This window comes from Spermophilus citellus (genome assembly GCF_964194105.1).
Source record: "Spermophilus citellus genome assembly, chromosome: 9".
Taxonomy (NCBI): domain Eukaryota; kingdom Metazoa; phylum Chordata; class Mammalia; order Rodentia; family Sciuridae; genus Spermophilus; species Spermophilus citellus.
The window spans coordinates 61,890,647-61,910,356 of NC_138191.1; the positions used below are offsets into that span (position 1 = coordinate 61,890,647).

General features: G+C 33.1%; 1 protein-coding gene across 1 annotated transcript in view; it reads left to right on the plus strand.

Annotated features, from left to right (window-relative positions):
* The window catches only part of LOC308656519 (glycogen debranching enzyme-like), a 67,146-nt gene that overhangs the window by 45,014 nt on the left and 2,422 nt on the right, over positions 1–19,710 (plus strand). The window contains 9 exon segments of the mRNA XM_081307695.1: positions 461–686; positions 2,161–2,272; positions 8,521–8,656; positions 9,620–9,657; positions 9,660–9,731; positions 10,421–10,632; positions 11,766–11,863; positions 13,683–13,770; positions 13,874–14,007. Of these exon segments, the coding sequence (XP_081163821.1) occupies positions 461–686; positions 2,161–2,272; positions 8,521–8,656; positions 9,620–9,657; positions 9,660–9,731; positions 10,421–10,632; positions 11,766–11,863; positions 13,683–13,770; positions 13,874–14,007 (1,116 nt within the window).

A 19,710-nucleotide genomic window follows, 5' to 3' on the forward strand; every position in this document is an offset into this window, starting at 1 on the left:
TTAAATACCAATTTTTAAAATTGAGTGGTTTTTTTAAAGTCAGCTTCTAGCCATCGGTTTTCTTATATATTTGCTTTGCTTTTGGTATGTTATAAAATAAAAGTTTATGCCTAATAATTACTTGGATTTTGAAATACTATGGATTTCAAAAGTAGAATCTAGAGCTATAAGGAACTTTAAAATCACCCAGCCCAATCCCTGACTACACAGATGAAAAAACTGTTCCAAAAAGAAAGTCACAAATTGTTAGAGAAAAACCAGAGCTGCAACCAAAATCTCTTATTTTTAATTCATTGCTTGTTTATCATATTATGACTGCTTTCTAAAAATATATACAAAAAGAAATAAGGACAAGTGAGAAAATACTTCCATGACACAGTCACCAAAAGTGAACATGTTTGTCTTCAATTTTTAATAATATGTTTTCATTTCAAATGATCCATTCAATTCTGTTGTTTAGGAATATTATTTTAGCATTTGCTGGTACCCTGAGGCATGGTCTCATTCCCAATCTCCTCGGTGAAGAAATTTATGCCAGATACAATTGCCGGGATGCTATGTGGTGGTGGCTCCAGTGTATTCAGGATTACTGTAAAATGGTTCCAAATGGTGTAGACATTCTCAAGTGCCCAGTTTCCAGAATGTATCTAACAGATGATTCTGCTCCTTTGCCTGCTGGCACACTGGTAAAGAGAATTTATTAAAACATTTTTCTTGAAATATGACTTATTTCCTAATACACAGTCAACATAAAACTGCTCCTTGCCTAAAGAGCTTGTAACATGGTAGAAGAGATGATGTGTCCACATAAACACGGTCATTGCAAAGATGGACAAGTAGTACTATGCAGTCTCATACAAGGGAGAGAGGAGTAGTAGGTGGGACTCAGGGAGGAGGACTTATAAAGTAGCTAAAATTTCACCAATAATGGACTCTTAAAATGTGAGTAGGATTTTAGGAGAGTTTGTGGGAGAGTATGGGAAGACTTGAAAAATGAAAGGAACAGTGAAGCATATTGAGTTGAAGCACAGTTTAGGACATACTGCTCAGCCTAGTTTCAATTTCTGTGTAAAACACCTGAGGGTAGTGAGAGAATATGGAAAGGGTGAATCAGGTGTAGAGGGCCTTGGCAACCAATCCAGGTAGTTCAGAGTCTATCTTATGAACGATGTTGAACTGATAAACATTTTTGAGTGTTTTTCCCCAATAGGGAATATACAATAATACTATGTTTTTGTCAGTTCTGATCTGCTTTTGTTATCATGTGTTCAGTATAAGACTTCAGGGGTGGTGAAAACTGCTTCAGGGCTAGCATGTTTGTGTCCCCATGATGTTTATATTTATCATGAAGTACTCAAAAGACATTTGTCAAAAAATAATTCTTTATCTACATTCCATTGTCCTACATGGGTTAATGTTATCAAGTAGGTATTTATTTTAATCTATTTATTTTCTCAAAATTTGGTAAAAATTGCACAGTATTTTTATGTGCTTCATACATTTTATAATTATATCAAGAATTTTTATATGATAGATTCAGATTTATTTACAGGTTTTTTAAAAAATAAAGTATAAAGTATAATCAAATATACAAGGACTCTAAATTTCACTTTTAGTTTATATGCTTCACCTTATTTTTAAAAAATACAATTATATATCTCCCTATATGTCATCCTAAGTATTACTTTATTATTAATATGGACAAAGAAAATTATCTGTGGACTCTTTACATTCACTGGGATATTTTCTGAAGTCATCATAGATTCCCATGTCTGAGAGTACCACTTTTGCACATAATTTAATCACTATTACCTATATGTGCAGAGGAGTAAGAATATTTAGGTGCTAAGTGACAAGCTAAACTCATTATTGTTTATTGTTCTGATAGAAACTATTCAAGCTCATCATTTCACCTCTCTGCAAAATTACAAATTATTTTGTCACAGGCCTGAATAGTTAAAACTACTAATGTTAAATATTCATATGACAGATTGTACTATTTTGTGTAGTGGGAGCTGCTGCTTCTCCCTGGGCCTAGTCCAATCCTTGTTTCTCCCTCCAAAGAAAAGTATGTGTTTTCATATTACTTAAGTTGTGGGAGTTAGGAGAAGATCGGTATGTAGTTTCTAATAGAGGTCACATCCATTCTGTCTCAAACAGGATCAGCCATTGTTTGAAGTAATACAGGAAGCCATGCAAAGACACATGCAAGGCATACAGTTTCGAGAAAGGAATGCTGGACCACAGATAGATGGAAACATGAAGGACGAAGGTATGGAATTTTAACTCCATAGTGAATATTCACTGATGCAGAGAAATTAAACCTTGTAATCATTCTCTCACTTTGCAGTAATGGGTGAAAAACCTTAGGATGTAACAGTGAGAAAGATAACACTGTTTGTGATCTCACCTAGTTTTTAGTTTTTAGAGGAAATATGAAATTTCATATCATTCTAGTCAGCCAATATTAACAGTAATATTGCTGGTTACAATTTATAATGATAACATCAATATTTTTTTAAAAAGAGAGAGAATTTTTTAATATTTATTTTTTAGTTTTTGGTGGACATAACATCTTTATTTTTATGTGGTGCTTAGGATCGAACCCAGCGCCCCGTGCATGCCAGGCGAGCGTGCCTCCACTTGAGCCACATCCTCAGCCCCAATAATATCAATATTAATTGCCATGAATTGAGTCATTATCTGGTAGGCATTGTGCTAACTACTTAAGCTATGTTGTTCCAATTTAATACTCCCAAGAACATTTGGAACAAGTTATTTTGTTTTCATTTTACTAAATGAGAAAACTGAAGAGTAGCGTGCCCAGAGCTAAAGAGCTACTAAGTGGCAAACTACGATTTTTTCCCTGGTCTCTCTCTCTCTTTGGCTTAGGCTCCTATAAAACAGTTTTTACAAAAAGGATATATGTATATCAAGTTAAAATTGATAAACTTTTAACTTCTTCTTCCTTATTTTATGGTACACAATCATTACCAGCCAAGGCTGATTGTTTCATTTTTCCCCCATTTCTCTTAGAGAATCATTCTAATGCATTTATTGTATATTTATTTGTATAAAACATGTATTATTTTATTTATATGTCATTTTAGTATTTTGTTAGTGCATTATAGTTATATATAATTTTGGGTTCATTTTGAGACAGTCACACAACCATTTGTTCCACTTCAGTCCCTAGTACTTCTTCTTTTCTTCCCCTATTCCCTCCACCCATGTTCATGCCACCATATTCTCTTTCCTCTACTCTACTGTTTATTTATTTATTTATATAGTTTTAATTGGTGATTTATAGATGCAGATAAAGGTGAAAATCATAATTTGGTCAATTGCATTCTACTGTTCCTCTCCCATCCTGTCTCCCTCCCCCTCTGCTCCACTGATCTCCCTTCAATTTTCTTGGGATCTGTACCCTTTTCTTTTTTCCTTGTTTCTGGCTTCTGCATATGAAAGAAAACAGTATACCCTTGACTTTCTGGATCTGTCTTATTTCACTGAGATGCTGTTCTCCAGTTCTATCCATCTAATAGCAAATGCCATGCGTATCAATTTTTTAACTTTATAGTTTAGAGAGAATTTGAGATTCATAAAAGTTTGCAAAAAAGTAATACATGGAGAACCATGAACCGTTCTCCCAGTTTCCCTCAGCTTTTCCCAATGGGGATGTCTTATATAACTGAAGTATGGTACCATTAGGAAATTGACATTAGTGTGATACTGTTAACTAGCCTATTAACTGTTAACTAAACCTGATTTGGTTTCTAGTTTTTACATTTTCTCATCTGTGTGTCTGTGCGTTTGTGCATATATGCTCACACTTGCATATATGTGTGCATGTAGCTCTGTGAAATGTGACTCCATGTATAACTTCATGTAACCACCACCACAATCAAGATATAGAACTAATCCATCACCACAAAGGTCTTTGTGTCTGTTTGCCTTTCTAGTTAACACCTACCCACTCTACTGCCACACTTGAACTCTAATAACTGCTAATCAGTTCTCTCTATATATGATTTTATTATGTTGGGAATGTTATGTAAATTGAATTATACTGCATATAACCTTTTGAGTGGTTTTATTCATTAATCATAATGCCCCCGAGATCCATCCAAGCGGTTGCATGCATTGGTAGTTTATTCCTTTTTGTTGCTGAATAGTATTCCCTCTTAGGGATGTCAGAATTTATTTAACCATTCATCCACTGAAGGACATTTAGGTACTTCCATTTTTTTACTAATACAACTAATATGAATATTTCATATGTAGATTTTTACATGACACATATGTTTCATTTCTCAGGGAATGCCCAAGGATATGAATCAGTCATATAATGAGTGCCTGTTTTATTTTATAAAGAAATTGCCAAACAATGTTCCAGAATGGTTGTACCATTCTGGTTGATTTTCATCTACACTGAATCACCATTTGTTGTTATGGAGTTTTGTTTTGTTTTGTTTTGTTTTCAAAGAAGTGCTAATGGTTGTGTAGACTGCTATACAATATTTGCATTTCTCTAATGTTAAACATCTTTTCATGTACTTATTTGCCATTCATCTTCCCTAATTGTGTCTTTTGCTTATTTCTATTTGGATTGCTGGTTTTTTGACTGTTAAGCATTTTAAAAATATTGTTTTAAAATTTTTATTATAAAATGTCCCAGTTTAGCCATTTGTAAGTGTGCAGTTCAGTGGCTTTAACTACATTCACATTGTTGTGTAGCCATCATCACTATCCATCTCCAGAACTTTTTTGTCATCCCAAACAGAAGTTACCCAGTAAACAATAAGTACTCATTCCCCAGCTCCTAAAAATTGCTATTCTACTTTCTGTGTCTATGTATTTAACTATTTGAATGTATTTGTCCAGTGTCTGTTGCTATAACAAAATCCCTGAGGCAGGCCACTTTATAAAGAAAAAGATTTGTTTAGCTCAAAGGTTTGGAGGCTGAAAGTATAAGCTGAAGCATCCCTGTTGAGTTTGGCCTCTGGTGAGGACCCTCTTGGTTATATCACATCATGCCAGATAACCTCATAGTGGGAGAGATTATGTGTGGGTGAGATCTCATGACAAGAAAGAAAGGCAGAGATTTAGGGGTCACGATCATTCTTATTCTTTGGAACCTAACCCACTCTGAAAGGCTGTCATTGATCTTTTCCAATGGTAATGTCTCCAGTGACTCAACCACCTTCATCAGGCCACATCTCTTAAAGCTTCCAGCACATCTAAATCATAGCATCTGTGTACCTCATATAATTGAAATAATAATACATTTGCCCTTTGTTTCTGGCTTATTTCATCGAGCATAATTTTTTTACCATTCAACCATGTTGTATGTGTATCAGAATTCCAAAACTTGTAAAATGAAATTTTCCATCTAACATTTTTCAAAACTAGAAATTACAACCAAAGTAAGCTGGAAGGAAAAAAAAAACCCTCTCAAAACTTACAGAGATTCTCTTCCAGACTGTTTCCATGATTTTCATTAGAGAATCTCAATGGGATAGAGGGTCTTTATATGCCAAACAGAAAAAAAGGACTTCCCCTGGCTGTTCCCCTTGTTGGTAAGTATTCTCTCCACATCCGTGGCTTCTTAATGAAGCAGGCCTACATTCTCAAACCTGAAAGGATGCCAGTCGTTCTGTAGGCATCTGTCTTCTGGCACCACACCGCTATGTGCCAAGTCTATAGCTGAGTTCCAAGAAGGCCATACATTTTTGAATTGCAAATCTGTACCAAGTATATAAGACAATGACTGACAGGAAAAAAAATGTTTTTTAATTACAAACTCAATCCATGTGGTTTATTTATCAGTGGAAGAAGTTAGAAATTAATTCCCCCCCCCCCCGCAAAAAAAAAAAAACAAAACAGCAAATAGCAAACAAATTTCCTTGGAAATCATAGTCACATGTAGAGTGCACCCTAGAAAAGAGAAGGGGCAAAACAGTTGCCACCCACTTTCATGAGTTTCATCAAATCCTGGATCTATTCAAGGGTGAAGAGAAAAGGCAACTTTCAAAAAGGCTGTGAGGGGAAAATCTGTTCCAAGCCTCTCTCTTTATTTAGTATGGGATCTTCATGTTCACATGGCATTCTTCCTATAGTTCACATCATCTTCCCTTTGGGTATATCTGTGCCCAAATCTCCTCTTATAAAAATACCAGTCAGATTGGATTAGGGTCCACCCTAATGACCATTGTAACTTGATCACCTTTGTGAAGTTCAGTTTCTAAATAAAGTCACATTCAGATACACTGGAGGCCAGGATTAAAATTTTTAAATTTGTGGGGAGGGATCCATTCAAACAAAAACAAAAATGTTTAGTTTTGAGAAGTATTTATATACTACTGATGGCATTCCTTTTTTATTTTATTTTTTTATTTATATGTGACAGTGGGATGCATTACAATTCTTATTAAACATATAGAGCACAATTTTTCATATCTCTGGTTGTATACTAAGTATATTCACACCAATTTGTGATGGCATTCCTTTTTTAAAATAATTTACAATCAGGCATGGTGACGCATGCCTGTAATACCATGGCTTGAGAGACTAAAGCAGGAGGATTGCCAGTTGAAAGCCAACCTCAGCAAATTAGTAAGGCCCTAAGTAACTTAGTGAGACCCTTTCTCCAAAAAGAAAAAAAAGAAAGAAAGAAAGAAAATTCACAAATGTATTTATTGAGATATAAAATATTCTTCCCATGCTCCCTCTCCCTATCCGACTCTAGATAGGGCAGAGGGTTGGAATGGAAGGGTGGGGGCACAGGTTATTAATGATGGTGGAATGTGATGATCATTATTATACAAAGTACATGTATGAAGATATGAATTGGTGTGAATATACTGTGTATACAACCAGAGATATGAAAAATTGTGCTGTATATATGTAATAAGAATTGTAATGCATTCCGCTGTCATATATAAATAAAAAAGAGATATAAAATATTTATGTTTTTATTAATTTAATCTGCTCCTAGGTATCTAGCCTATGAAATAATTTAAAACACACAAAAAAGTCATATTATATGATGATATTGATCATACCATCATTTATAATTATATAAAAGGAAGAAACAGCCTTTACAATTAACATAAAATATTTACATTGACCAGAATGAAAAAATTACAAAATTATACCTGTGACACACAAATGTGAAATCTAGTAAATAAAAAATATTTGGATATAAGCCATTTATAAAAATATTACTGTATAAAAATATTAGAAGGAAATATATGTCTTTTGATTTTAAAATATGATTATGGTTTTATAATTTATGATTTTAAAATATAATATTATATTTAAAATATATTAATATGTTAATATTAATATAATGGCACCATTTTTAACATAACGTAATGAACCTTTGAGTTTCTAGCTAACTCACTAAACTCATTGGCAAATATTGTGTGTTCAAAATTACATTTTATATATTAATTTAAAATCATTAGTTTATTATTTCTAGCAAGTAACATTCAAGTACTAACCCTGCTAACCCAAGTTAGCTGCTAACAATCACTTATAGTTCTTTTATCCTTCAGTAAATCAATAGAAATAGATTTTATATTTAAAGAACATATTTTGTGATATCTTTGAATTAATTTCATTTTTCATTTCAACTTACAGATAGTGGTATAAATTCTACCTCAAACTTAGTACTCAAATTAAGCAGATATTAACATTTGGTTATATTTTCTTCAGATCTTTCTGTTTTTGTTTGAAAAGAAATAAACCATATCAGGTATATCCAAAGCTTCATTTCTCCTTTTCTTCCTTTCCTCTCTAGAATTAATGACTATCTTATAATCAGGGTTCACTATTTCCATGTATATTTTTAATGCTTTGGACTTTTGTGTGTATTCAAGTATATGCAAATTACATGTGATCTATGTTGTGTTGTATATATTCAGTGTACTATAACATATACACTGTGTAAATATTTGATGTATTTTAAAATTATACACAAATATGTGTATAATTTCATGAGTTTCATATAGACCAGATAGACATGAATAGTTGTATACATTAGTATTATCTGTTTTAAGCTTTTACAGAAAAAGTTTTTATTATATATCTCCTTTTATGACTTGTTTACTCAATCATTTTGTCTTTGGTATTTTTGTTCACATAAATCTACTTCTTTAATTTTATATGATATAGGATGTTTCCCCATATATAAACAGCATTTAATCATTCCTCTACTGAGTGGCTTATTTTTTTACTGATAAAAGCAATGTAATGATGCATATTCTTATAAGCATTTCCATGTACACAGAAGTAAGGATTCCCTAGAGTATATTTAGAAAGAAATGTAATTACTGTTCAATTTTACGTCTCTAATTTTTAAGATATTACCAAGTTGATCTTCAGAATAGTTGTCCTGGTTTATTATATTCCTATAAATTGTATAAGTATTTTAAATAAAATATTAATTTTCATTTGCTATGTATAATGTGTACCAGTTATAGAACATTTGTTTTATATATGTTTTGGGTTTTTTAGGTTTTAATATAACTGCAGGGGTTGATGACAAAACAGGATTTATTTATGGAGGAAATCGCTTAAATTGTGGCACATGGATGGATAAAATGGGAGAAAGTGACAGAGCTAGAAACAGAGGAATCCCAGCCACTCCAAGGTAGTGTTTATTTTAAAGTGCTTTTGTAATTATGCCCTTTTTTGAAAAAATATTTTTAAAATATATATTTTTTAGTTGTAGATGGATACAATACCTTTTTTTTTTAATTTTTATGTCATGCAGAGGATCGAACCCAGTGCCTCAGGCATGCTAGGTGAGCACTCTACCACTTGAGCCACAACCCCATTCCCTAATTATGCCCTTTTAATTCACCATTTTAGTTTTTAAAAACACACACTTGTCGAATCTTTTACTCTATTAATGATGTATTCTTCATAGTAAATCATAAAAATCTGCCTCTCTTCCTCTCTTCTATTTTCTGACTCATCCTTTCTTTCTCCTTGTCATGCAGATATGTTCCTTTTGATATATGTTATATAACAAAGCTCTCTGTTCTTTTTTTTTAGAAATTACCAAGGTTTTAGCCTCTGCAAGTACTTCAAAATCAAGTCTTATGATCTATTATCCCAGTGGTTAATATTTCATTGTGCATATCTTTTGTAAATATGAGCAACCATCAGTTGTTCTGTCTTTTATGAAGTCTTTTCATAAAAAGGGAATCTTTTTCTTCGTAATTCTTTAAACTTTTGTCCCAGAATTTGTCATTTTTCTTTTTTTATTTCAGAAACTATCAACAAATAGCTTCTTGTACTATATTAAGCTGAGAAGCTCTTTTCTTCAAATTTTATCTTCAGTCAGAATTATCTAAAAAATAATTTTTAAATAGTTGCTACTGGCCTGAGGGGTGTAGCTTCCTGGTAGAACACTTCTCTAATTTGGGTGAGGCCTGGTTTCAGTCCCCAGGAAAATTATATATTCCTTATAAAGTGAGGATTTCTTACTAGATAGTTGCTTTTATAATGAAATGGTTATATTATTTATCAGAATTGTTTATCAAATACCTTCTTAAAATAGTGCCTAAACAAATCCTACTTAGAGAATAGAATTTATTTTTAATTTTACAGATGGGTCTGCTGTGGAAATTGTAGGCTTGTGTAAGTCTGCGTTCGTTGGTTGCTGGAATTATCCAAAAAAAATATTTTTCCTTATCATGAAGTTAGAGTAAAAAGACATGGTAAGCTGTTCCTTTTATTTACAAAGAAACTTCTAATACTGTCTGTATTTTTAACTATGTACTTATCATTTGATGCAGTTAGCTAACATTAGAAAACCATAAATTTCAAGAAGAAAGAAAAATCATTAATCTACTCTGTGGAAATTGTAGCAAATCTAGTTACTAACCATATTTTTGATAGCAGTTTAAACTGAGGTAAGAAAAACAAGAGTTACTGCCTTATTGTGCTTTTCTTTTATCTTAGTGTGACTGTGAACAGGTTCTATTTTCATGAACAATTTTGAAATCTTTACATCTTTTTTGAGAAAATTCTGTCCCATTGAAATATTATTTGAGCCACATAAATAATTTAAAATTTTCTAATTCATTTGTTAAAAGTAAAAAGAAATGGATGAAATTAATTATGTTTCATTTAAGATAATGCGAGTGAAATATTATTCAGTATGTAGTCAATATAAAATTATTCCTGAGCTATTTTATATTTTGGGAAGTACTAAGTTTTTGAAATCCAGTAAATGTTTTATATCACATCTCAATTTAGGGTAGCTACATTTTCAAAAAGTGGACAATTTATTTCTCCCTAGTAGATAAAATGTAATAAGTATACCAAATACAACTTTTTGGCTTTTATTAGAGGTTTGAATTGCTTTAAATGTCTGAAACTGCCATGTCTTTTCATCAATTTCCAGGGAAAGTTGTAACAGTCTCATATGAAGAATGGAACAGAAAAATACAAGACAACTTTGAAAAACTGTTTCATGTTTCAGAAGATCCTTCTGATTCTAATGAGAAGCATCCAAATCTAGTTCACAAACGTGGCATATACAAAGACAGTTATGGAGCTTCAAGTCCTTGGTGTGACTACCAGCTAAGGCCTAATTTTACCATAGCAATGGTTGTGGTAAGTGAAGTGTTTGTTACTGTCCAAATTGTAATAGAATTTACTTAATTTATTTTTTATTTTTTATTTTTTACTGTTTTCATTGAACTGCAGAAAAGGATATTGCTTACTAGTTTTATATAGTCTTTTATAATTAAAAAGGTCTGCTTATCACCTTTAACATTTACCAATCAGTATCAAAAAATAGAAAACAATGGAAGATGATCAATGAAGTGTTTTCTTGATGTATTTTTCACATCCTGAATACATTTAGAAAATTATATTTGTGCAAGCCACTGTGCTTAGATTTTGCTGTTTATGCCAAATCCAGCTGCTTCGATGAGCCCCTCACCCACCCAGTTGTCCTGAAAGCTAAAGATGTCTGTATTTCCAGTCATCTGTGCCAAAACCAGTGCCTCAGCATGCTAGATGGGAAGTTCTGGAGTAGTGAATTACTAGGAATAGCTTAATTAATAAATTATGTATAGCCAAGGATTCTAGAGTCTCTCCTTTCTAAATTCTGCCTAAACTATGAGGGCAATAAAATAGTGGTTTGTGTTTGTCCATGCCTGCCTAGCTGTTTCCATTTTGTCAAAAACATAACTAAACATGGTATTATAAATTACAGTAGAATGAAAAACACACAGGCACACAAGACAGCTTTGGTTCAATGTGCATATGATTTTATTAATCATTAACATTAACTGTAGGTCAGCCACCAAAATTAATGCAGATTCTCCTCTCCTTCTTCTCTGTATCTCAAATAACTTTACACTGTTCTACATTTTATTATGATCCTAGAACCAGAAAGTGGGTTCAGATATACCTTAAAGGAAACTCTTGTAAATATTATAAAGAATCAATTACATGAGTTGAAGTGAGTTCTATATTCCTAATAACTATGGCAACTTCCTATTGATCTAATACACTTTTGAAGAATACCCACACATTTTCCTAACTTCTAAGGCCTAGAACAATGCTTCCAAGTTAGCCTCATGGAAATAAATCTGGTTAGGCATCTACTCTGAAATTCTGCCCACACTGTATTTTTAAATATATTCATTCTTTTTCAAGATGATGATTTGTATATGTTGGTGGAAAGTAATTCTTCTGTGATGTGAAAAAGTTGTATGTTTGTTTTTGACATTCATTAGGCCCCTGAGCTGTTTACTACAGAAAAAGCATGGAGAGCATTGGAGATTGCAGAAAAAAAATTACTTGGTCCCCTTGGCATGAAAACTTTAGATCCAGAGTAAGTTGGAATCTAATATTAAGAATGTTGTTAGTATTATATTTAATCCAAATATATTAACACCAGCTATTAATTTTTCTTATCGATAACATCTCCAAAATTTCATTCAGACTGAGTTTTTAAAAGCGTCATCTGTACTTTCATTAAGCATCAATACTCAGAATGCCTCTGTCTTATTCTGTATTCAATAATCAGTTATAGTTTTAGTTTTTAAACTAATGTCATGAATATTTTCTGATGTGCATTTTTCTGATCATAAAGGTGGTAAATGATTATTATAAACATTAGAAGTTACAGATATATAAAGAAAAACATGAAATTACTTTAAACCCCTTTATCTAGAAGTAAGCATCATTATCATCTGATCTATCTGTGCATTTTTGTACAATTTGGACCATATGGGCATATACCTAAGAGAATTTATGCAAAACATTACATGGGGTCAATCCCCAGCACCACAAAAAGAAAAAAAAAAATCATTCCCTTGCTTCCTTTCTTCACCTCAATTCTATACCTGAAAGGTGGTCATTATTTTCTATATTGTTCCTACTAATAGCTGTTTCTACATTTCTAAAAAAAAGTATATGCTGCTGTTTTATGATATTTTAAGTATTAGCTATTATTCACATATAGTGATGACAGGTGAGGATTTAATTCTGTTCTCAATATTAGTCTTCTCCATCCTTTCTTTGTAATTATACTACTCTTTTTACTTATATCCATAAATGATTTCATTTTTATTTTACCGTTGTGGGTTTATGCCATCATGTATTTCTTGTGCTTTCCAACTTTGTTTTTTTTTCTTGAGTTTCTAATAACCCTGATCTTTTTCCTTTATGATTTTTCTTTAAAACTTGATAGTTGTTATCAACTTGCTTTCTGTATGAATTGATGACAGAACCTCACCTTGGTAGAATTTTCCTACTTTACTATGTACTTATTTCCATCACGAGATGCAAAATTTTATATGTTTTTTCTTAACTACATTCTGAGACTCTCATATTTTCAGAGTAGTTAAGTAGCACTGATCAAAACTAAAACACAAAGTTTATTTTTGTGGCTACATCTATCTGACTTAAAAAAACCTTTGTATTTAAATTAAATCAAGTATACATAGCCCTTGTATTATCTGTTGCAATAATTCTGTAATATTGTTTGCTGCATAAATATGTTATAAATTCTACATACTATCAGAATGTATGTTGAATTGCTATTTGTAGTCTGATGATATACCAAATATGATTTTTTTTAATATTTATTTTTTAGTTCTCGGCGGACACAACATCTTTTGTTGGTATGTGGTGCTGAGGATCAAACCCGGGCCGCACGCATGCCAGGCGAGCGCGCTACCACTTGAGCCACATCCCCAGCCCCCAAATATGATTTTAAAATAACTTCATGGAGAAGTTTCAAAAACAACCTTTATAATCTATAACCAGTAAAACCTTATCTATAATACTTAGTAATTCAATTTATTATATGGCCATTTCAATTATTATTCATATATTAGAGACCTTTTGAAATACTTGACTTTAAACCAATGGTTAGTGTCAAGCTAACTCCTGGAAGGCAAGATACCTGAATATTTAATATTTTTTATATTAGTCAGTATTTGTTAATCATTTCTGAACACATCGCTAAAGTCCTCTGGACTCATTATATTCTTATTTAAGGTTAAATTATGTTTTAATGCTGAGCTTATTCTATGAATTGGAAGATAACATGATTATTTCTCTTAATATTGCTATTGAAATGTTTTCAATGCTTTCTATGATATCTGAGATTCTTTTATTTAACTTAAGTTCCAATCATTTTGCAGTGATATGGTTTACTGTGGAATATACGACAATGCCTTAGACAATGACAGCTACAATCTTGCTAGAGGTTTCAATTATCACCAAGGACCTGTAAGAATTTCATTTTTCTCTGAGTTTTCAGTTATTTTTCAAATAGTTTTAGATATTCACAGTTCTTTTTCTTTCCTTTACTTTTAAATTATCTTTTTTTCAGGAATGGCTATGGCCTGTTGGATATTTTCTTCGTGCAAAGTTGTATTTTTCCAAATTGATGGGTCCGGAGTGTAGTGCAAAGACAATGTTTTTGGTTAAAAACGTTCTTTCTCGACATTATGTTCATCTTGAGAGGTAAGTTGTCATGGGCATGTAATGTCTATAACTGGTGTGTCCTCAGTTCATTAGGTATTAGGTAAGCTAGGTTACCTTGGGATTCATTTCTCTGTGCTCTAGGTATCACAATTAAGCTTGAAACTTTTCTTCTTTAACATGGCAGAGTCCATCGTGGAAATTTTACCTTCCCTTCATTACTTTAGATAGTAAGTTACTTAAAGCTAAGGATTTGATATTGTATGATTTGTACATATGGAATAGTCTTTGATTTTCAAAATTTAGCTCATATTTTTAGAATGTGGTTAGCAAAAAACAAAAATATTTGAATCAGGCCTTTTGAACTAGTTGAGATAATATATAACAATTTTCAAAAATGTTCCAATTATAGTTAAAATATTGGAATTGGCCTTTTGACTATTATTTTAAAAACAGTTTCTCACCTCCTCTGTCCTAATTATTAGCAAATCAACAGTGTCAGAGTTACATATTTTTCTAAAATGGTACAAATTTCATCAAGTCTATCTTAATTTCTCAAATTCTAGATCATGCCTTCATTTTGTTGCTCAGACTAATTATGCATAATTGGCATAAATTGTATCACCTCTCTTTCAAGAACATAAGGAACTTCAAACTATCACGGCAAATATTGCATGAAAATTGGTTTTCATTAGCTTAAATATACTCACAGAAAGCCCAATGTCATTGCCCTGTACTGTTTCTGGGGGTTTTGCATTTATTTTCTCTTTGTTCCCTTTTATCTGTTAAAAGTAAGACTGTCTGGCATGCATGGGGTCATTCTACTTTTACCTGTCATCTCATCACTTCAGACCTGTTATGAGACCTTGTTTCAGTAATTAATTATCTTCTCTTGGTATTCCACTGTATCTTTCCTACTGAAGCTACAGAGATATCTGTCAGCCCATTCTAAAACAAAATCCCTTCATATAGTTTTTAACTCAAACCTGGTCCTGTCTCTCTTACCAGCCCATGTCCGCTTCAGGAGTAACCTCTTTTTTCTTTCTCCATTTTGACCACCCACTTAGTCATTACCACCTTCATCTGGCTTTCGCCCTCACCACTCTGGCAAAGCCACTCAACAAGATCTCTCCTAGTTTCCAGACCCCATGACTTCCTTTTAGTTCTCTACTTTGAGCTGGCTATTGCTTTCCTTTTTTCATGAAAAACCTTATGGTACTATTAGTATTAGGTTTCCCTTGTTAACATGGTAGAACTAATGGTAATAACAACAAATGCTATTCATTGATCACTTAACCATGTTGTAGGCATTATTCTAAATGTATGTATGTAAAATGACTCATTTAATGCAAACAACTATGTAAAATTGCTACTATTACCATCATCATCATCTCCACCACCACCACATATTACTGTTGTTATCCACTTTTCCACTTACTCACTGTGTGACCATGAAGAAGTTGTTTAACTTCTCTAAAGCTTGGTTTTCTCATCTGTATAGAGTGAGCTGGGATCTTTGGAGGTTGGATTGTTTCAAGGAATGGTATATTAACATATGTTACATAGACAAGATAATAAGACAGATATGAGCTATCATTAATTATCTTCATTTTATAAACAAAGTTAAGAAGGTGAAGTAACTTGGACAAAGTCAAACAGCAAGTAATCTACTTTAGCTTTTACTAAGATCCAGGCAGTCAGGTCCTCCAGGCTGTGCTCTTAACTACACTATTAACTCTGTTTACTCTTTCTCTGGCTTTTATTTCCAGCACCTAAGTATGCTCATTCTCTAAAAATTCAAGGGATTTTGTTTGTTTGCTTATTTCTTGTTAGTGTTTTTGCTTTGCAATACTGATTTCTGAACTCAGGACCACACACATGTCTGGCAAGCACTCTACCTGTAAACTACATCCCCTGCCCAGGCAGGCTTTAAACTTGTGATTTTCCTACCATAGCATCCTAAGTAGCTTGGGATACAGATGTGTACCCTGGTTGCCTCTTGTCCTTTCTAATACAGGTGTTTAGTGATATACATTTCCCCTTAAGTATCAGTTTATCATATTCCACAAATTCTGATATGTTGTATACTTATTTTCATGTATTGAAGTACTTCCTTTTCTTAAAATTTTTTATTTGTTCTTTTTAGTTTTACTTAACAGTAGAATGTATTTTGACATATTATATATACATGGATTATAGCTTCCCATTCTTGTAGTTGTGTATGATGTGGAGTTACACTGGTTGTGTATTCATATATGAACATAGAAAAGGAATGTCTTCTGTCTTTCCCATTTCCACCCTCCTTGCCTTGCCTTCATTCCCCTTTGTCTAATCCAATGACTTTCTATTCTCCCACCCCTTATTGTGTGTTAGCTTATCAGGGAGAACATTTGGCCTTTGATTTTTTGGGATTCGTTTATTTCACTTAGCATGGTAAGTCTGTAGCTCAATCCATTTAACAGACAAATGCCATAATTTCATTCTTGTTTATGGTGAGTAATATTCCATGTGTATATATACCTCATTTTCTTTATCTGTTCATCTGTTGAAGGGCACCTGGGTTAGTTCCATAGCTTCACTATTGTGAATTGAGCTGCTGTAAACATTGAGGTGTCTATATCACTGTAGTATGCTGTTTTTCAGATCCTTTGGGTATATACAGAGGAGTGGGATAACTGGGTCCAATTGTGGTTTTATTCTAAGTTTTGTTGAAGTACTTTCTGTTTTCTCCTTTGATTTCATCTTTCACTCATAGGTTATTTAGAAATTTATTATTTAGTTTTCAAATGTTCATGAATTTTCCAGAGCTATTTCTATTATTGTTTTTAAAATTGAGTCTATTGTAGTCAAGGAATATACTTTGTGTGACTCAAATCCTTATAAACTTATTAGTAGTTATGATTCAGAATTTTCTGTCTAGGTAATTCATCTGTTTTCAGTTCCAAAGAATATATATTCTGGGGTTGGGATGTGGCTCAAGCGGTAGCACGCTTGCCTGGCATGCATGTGGCCCAGCTTCGATCCTCAGCACCACATACAAAGATGTTGTGTCCACCGAAAACTAAAAAATAAATATTAAAAAAAATTCTCTCTCTCTCTCTTGAAAAAAAAAAAAGAATATATATTCTGCGATCCTTAGGTGGCGTGTTCTAGAAATGTCAGTTCAAGTTGGTTGATGTTCAAATTCCTTAAGGGATTTCCATCTCCTTGTTCTATGAATTGCTGACAAAGGAATATTGCAATCTCCTGCTGTACTTGTTTCTGTGTGCTGTTGTATATGTCTTTGCTCCAGGTGTTTTGAAACACTATTATTAAGTATATAAACATTTATGAAATCACCTTCCTTTTCACTGATACTTCTCTGCTCCAAGGTCTACTTTCTTTAATATTAATATAGCACTCCAGATTTCTTTTATTTGTTACCAACATATATTTTTCCATCCTTATATTTTCAAACTATCTGTGCCTTCTCTGGCTCTGACATCCCCTGAACAGATGTCCTGAGACATAAATGCCCTTCCCATATTGTCTTACACTCCACACTAGGCAACCTCTACAGGCAAGTGCCTTCCTTACATCACTTGAATTCAGGTTACTCTCAACCACCCCCACACCTGTTGTGACCTCCACCTCCTTCCTTATACCTCTTGAGCGCTGACATCTTGCTTTGAAGTACTTGTAATCTGTCTTAGTCAGCTTTCTCACTGCTGTGACCAAAAAGACCTGACAAGAACAGCAGAGAGAAGGAAAAGTTTATTTGCGGGCTCACTGTTTCAGAGGTCTTAGTCCATAGACAGCTGGCTCTATTCCTTGGGGCTCAACTCCATTCCTTAAGGTTTGAGGTGAGGCTGAATATCAGGGCAAAAGGGTGTGGTGGAGCAAAACAGTTCAAGACATCACAGCAGGAAGCAGAGAAAGAGCTCTATTCCTCAAGGACAAAATATATATCCCAAAGTCACATTCCCAGTGACCAACCTCCTTCAGGCACACCCTCCCTGCCTACAGTTACCAGTTAGTCCCTGTCAGGAGATTAATTCACTGTTTGCGTTAAGGCTGTCATAACCCAACCATTTCACCTCTAAATCTTACATTTTCCCACATGAGCTTTTGGAGAACACCTAATCTAAACCATAACACTATCCTTTCCTTCTTTTTTCCTCCTCTCTCTTATTGTAGATACCCCCTTTGTTCTGCCTGCCTAATGAATTTAGGGATGAATTTTTCAGGAAAGGAGACTTATTTATACTAGTGTGGGTACGTTCCATGTACTAGTGTCCACATTTAATTGTGAGCAGCATAGTTTTATAATCTTATAATTTTAGTAATTTTATAACCTTGTATCGTTTCATAATATCAGTGGGACTTTGTTATGGCCAGGGCTGCCATAACAAAGCACCACAAACTGAGTGACTTCACAGAAGCTGTTAAACAACAGGATATTGTCTCAATTTCTGCAGCCAGTAATCTGAAATCAAGGCATGGGCAGGGCCATTCTCTCTCTGAAGGCATTAGGGCTGTGACAGCAAACCTTCAGTCTTCACTGGACATTCCTTTTGTGTGCATGTTGGTGTCCAAATTTCTCCTGTATAAGGATGCCAGTCATATTAGATTAGGGCCCACCTTACCCCAGTATAACCTCATCTTAACTAATCATCTCTGCTAATAACTAATCATGAATGTGGGGGATATAGTTCGACCACTTACAGATTACCCAACTATCCAACTTCAGAGATTTGGCATTTCGCTCTGAAGTGACTTTAATACTTGGAGACATTTAAATAATTTTTCTATATTTTACATTTCTATTTGATAGATTTTTTTAAGGAATATAATACCAGGCTAGGGTCATAGCTCAGTGGTAGAGTGCTTGTCTAGCACATGTGAGGCACTGGGTTCATTCCTAAGCACTACATAAAAATAAATAAAGGTATATGTTCATGTACATATACCTTTATTAAAAAATGAATATAATATCTAGCTTCTTTGATAATACCTATCAAAAATAACTCATATTCATCTCATGGAATTATTTTCCTATTTTAATTATGAAATATTTCCTATGTACAGAATATTTGTAACACAGCTGAGTTCCAATGAAAAATAAGGAAATTAATATATTCTCACAACCCCACTTAAGAAAGAAACATTATGGGCTGGGGTTGTGGATTAGCTGTAAAGTGCTCACTTAGCATATGCGAGTCCCTGGGTTCAATTCTCAGCACCACATAAAAAAACAAATAGATGTTGTCTATCTACAAGTAAAAAAAATTTTTAAAAGAAATATTACAAATTTCTGTATTTTTATTTGTTTGAAATTTGCTTCATATTTAAGGATGTATTTTGAAACTAAGAATAAATTAGATACAATAATAATTCTGTGTTCTAGAACACATTTTTTAAGCTTTATTAATGCCTCTTAAGTCTGTATTAGTAAGGAGTAATTCTAGCTCATGTATCATAGGGTGACGGTGAGCATTAAATGAGGTAATGTATATAAATTACTAAATATTATAACATAAGTGTATACTATATAAATTTGTTATTTAGTAAAATGAAAATGGTCAGTTTTTCTCAGTGACAATTCCTAGTGTTTATTATTTTATTTAGTTTTACAGTTATATCAAGATCACACATGGGGATGTACCTCAAAAGTAGAGTGCCTGCCTAGCGTGTATGAGGCCATGGAGTCAATTCCCAGCACCACACACACACACACACACAAATCACACATACTATCTACATAAT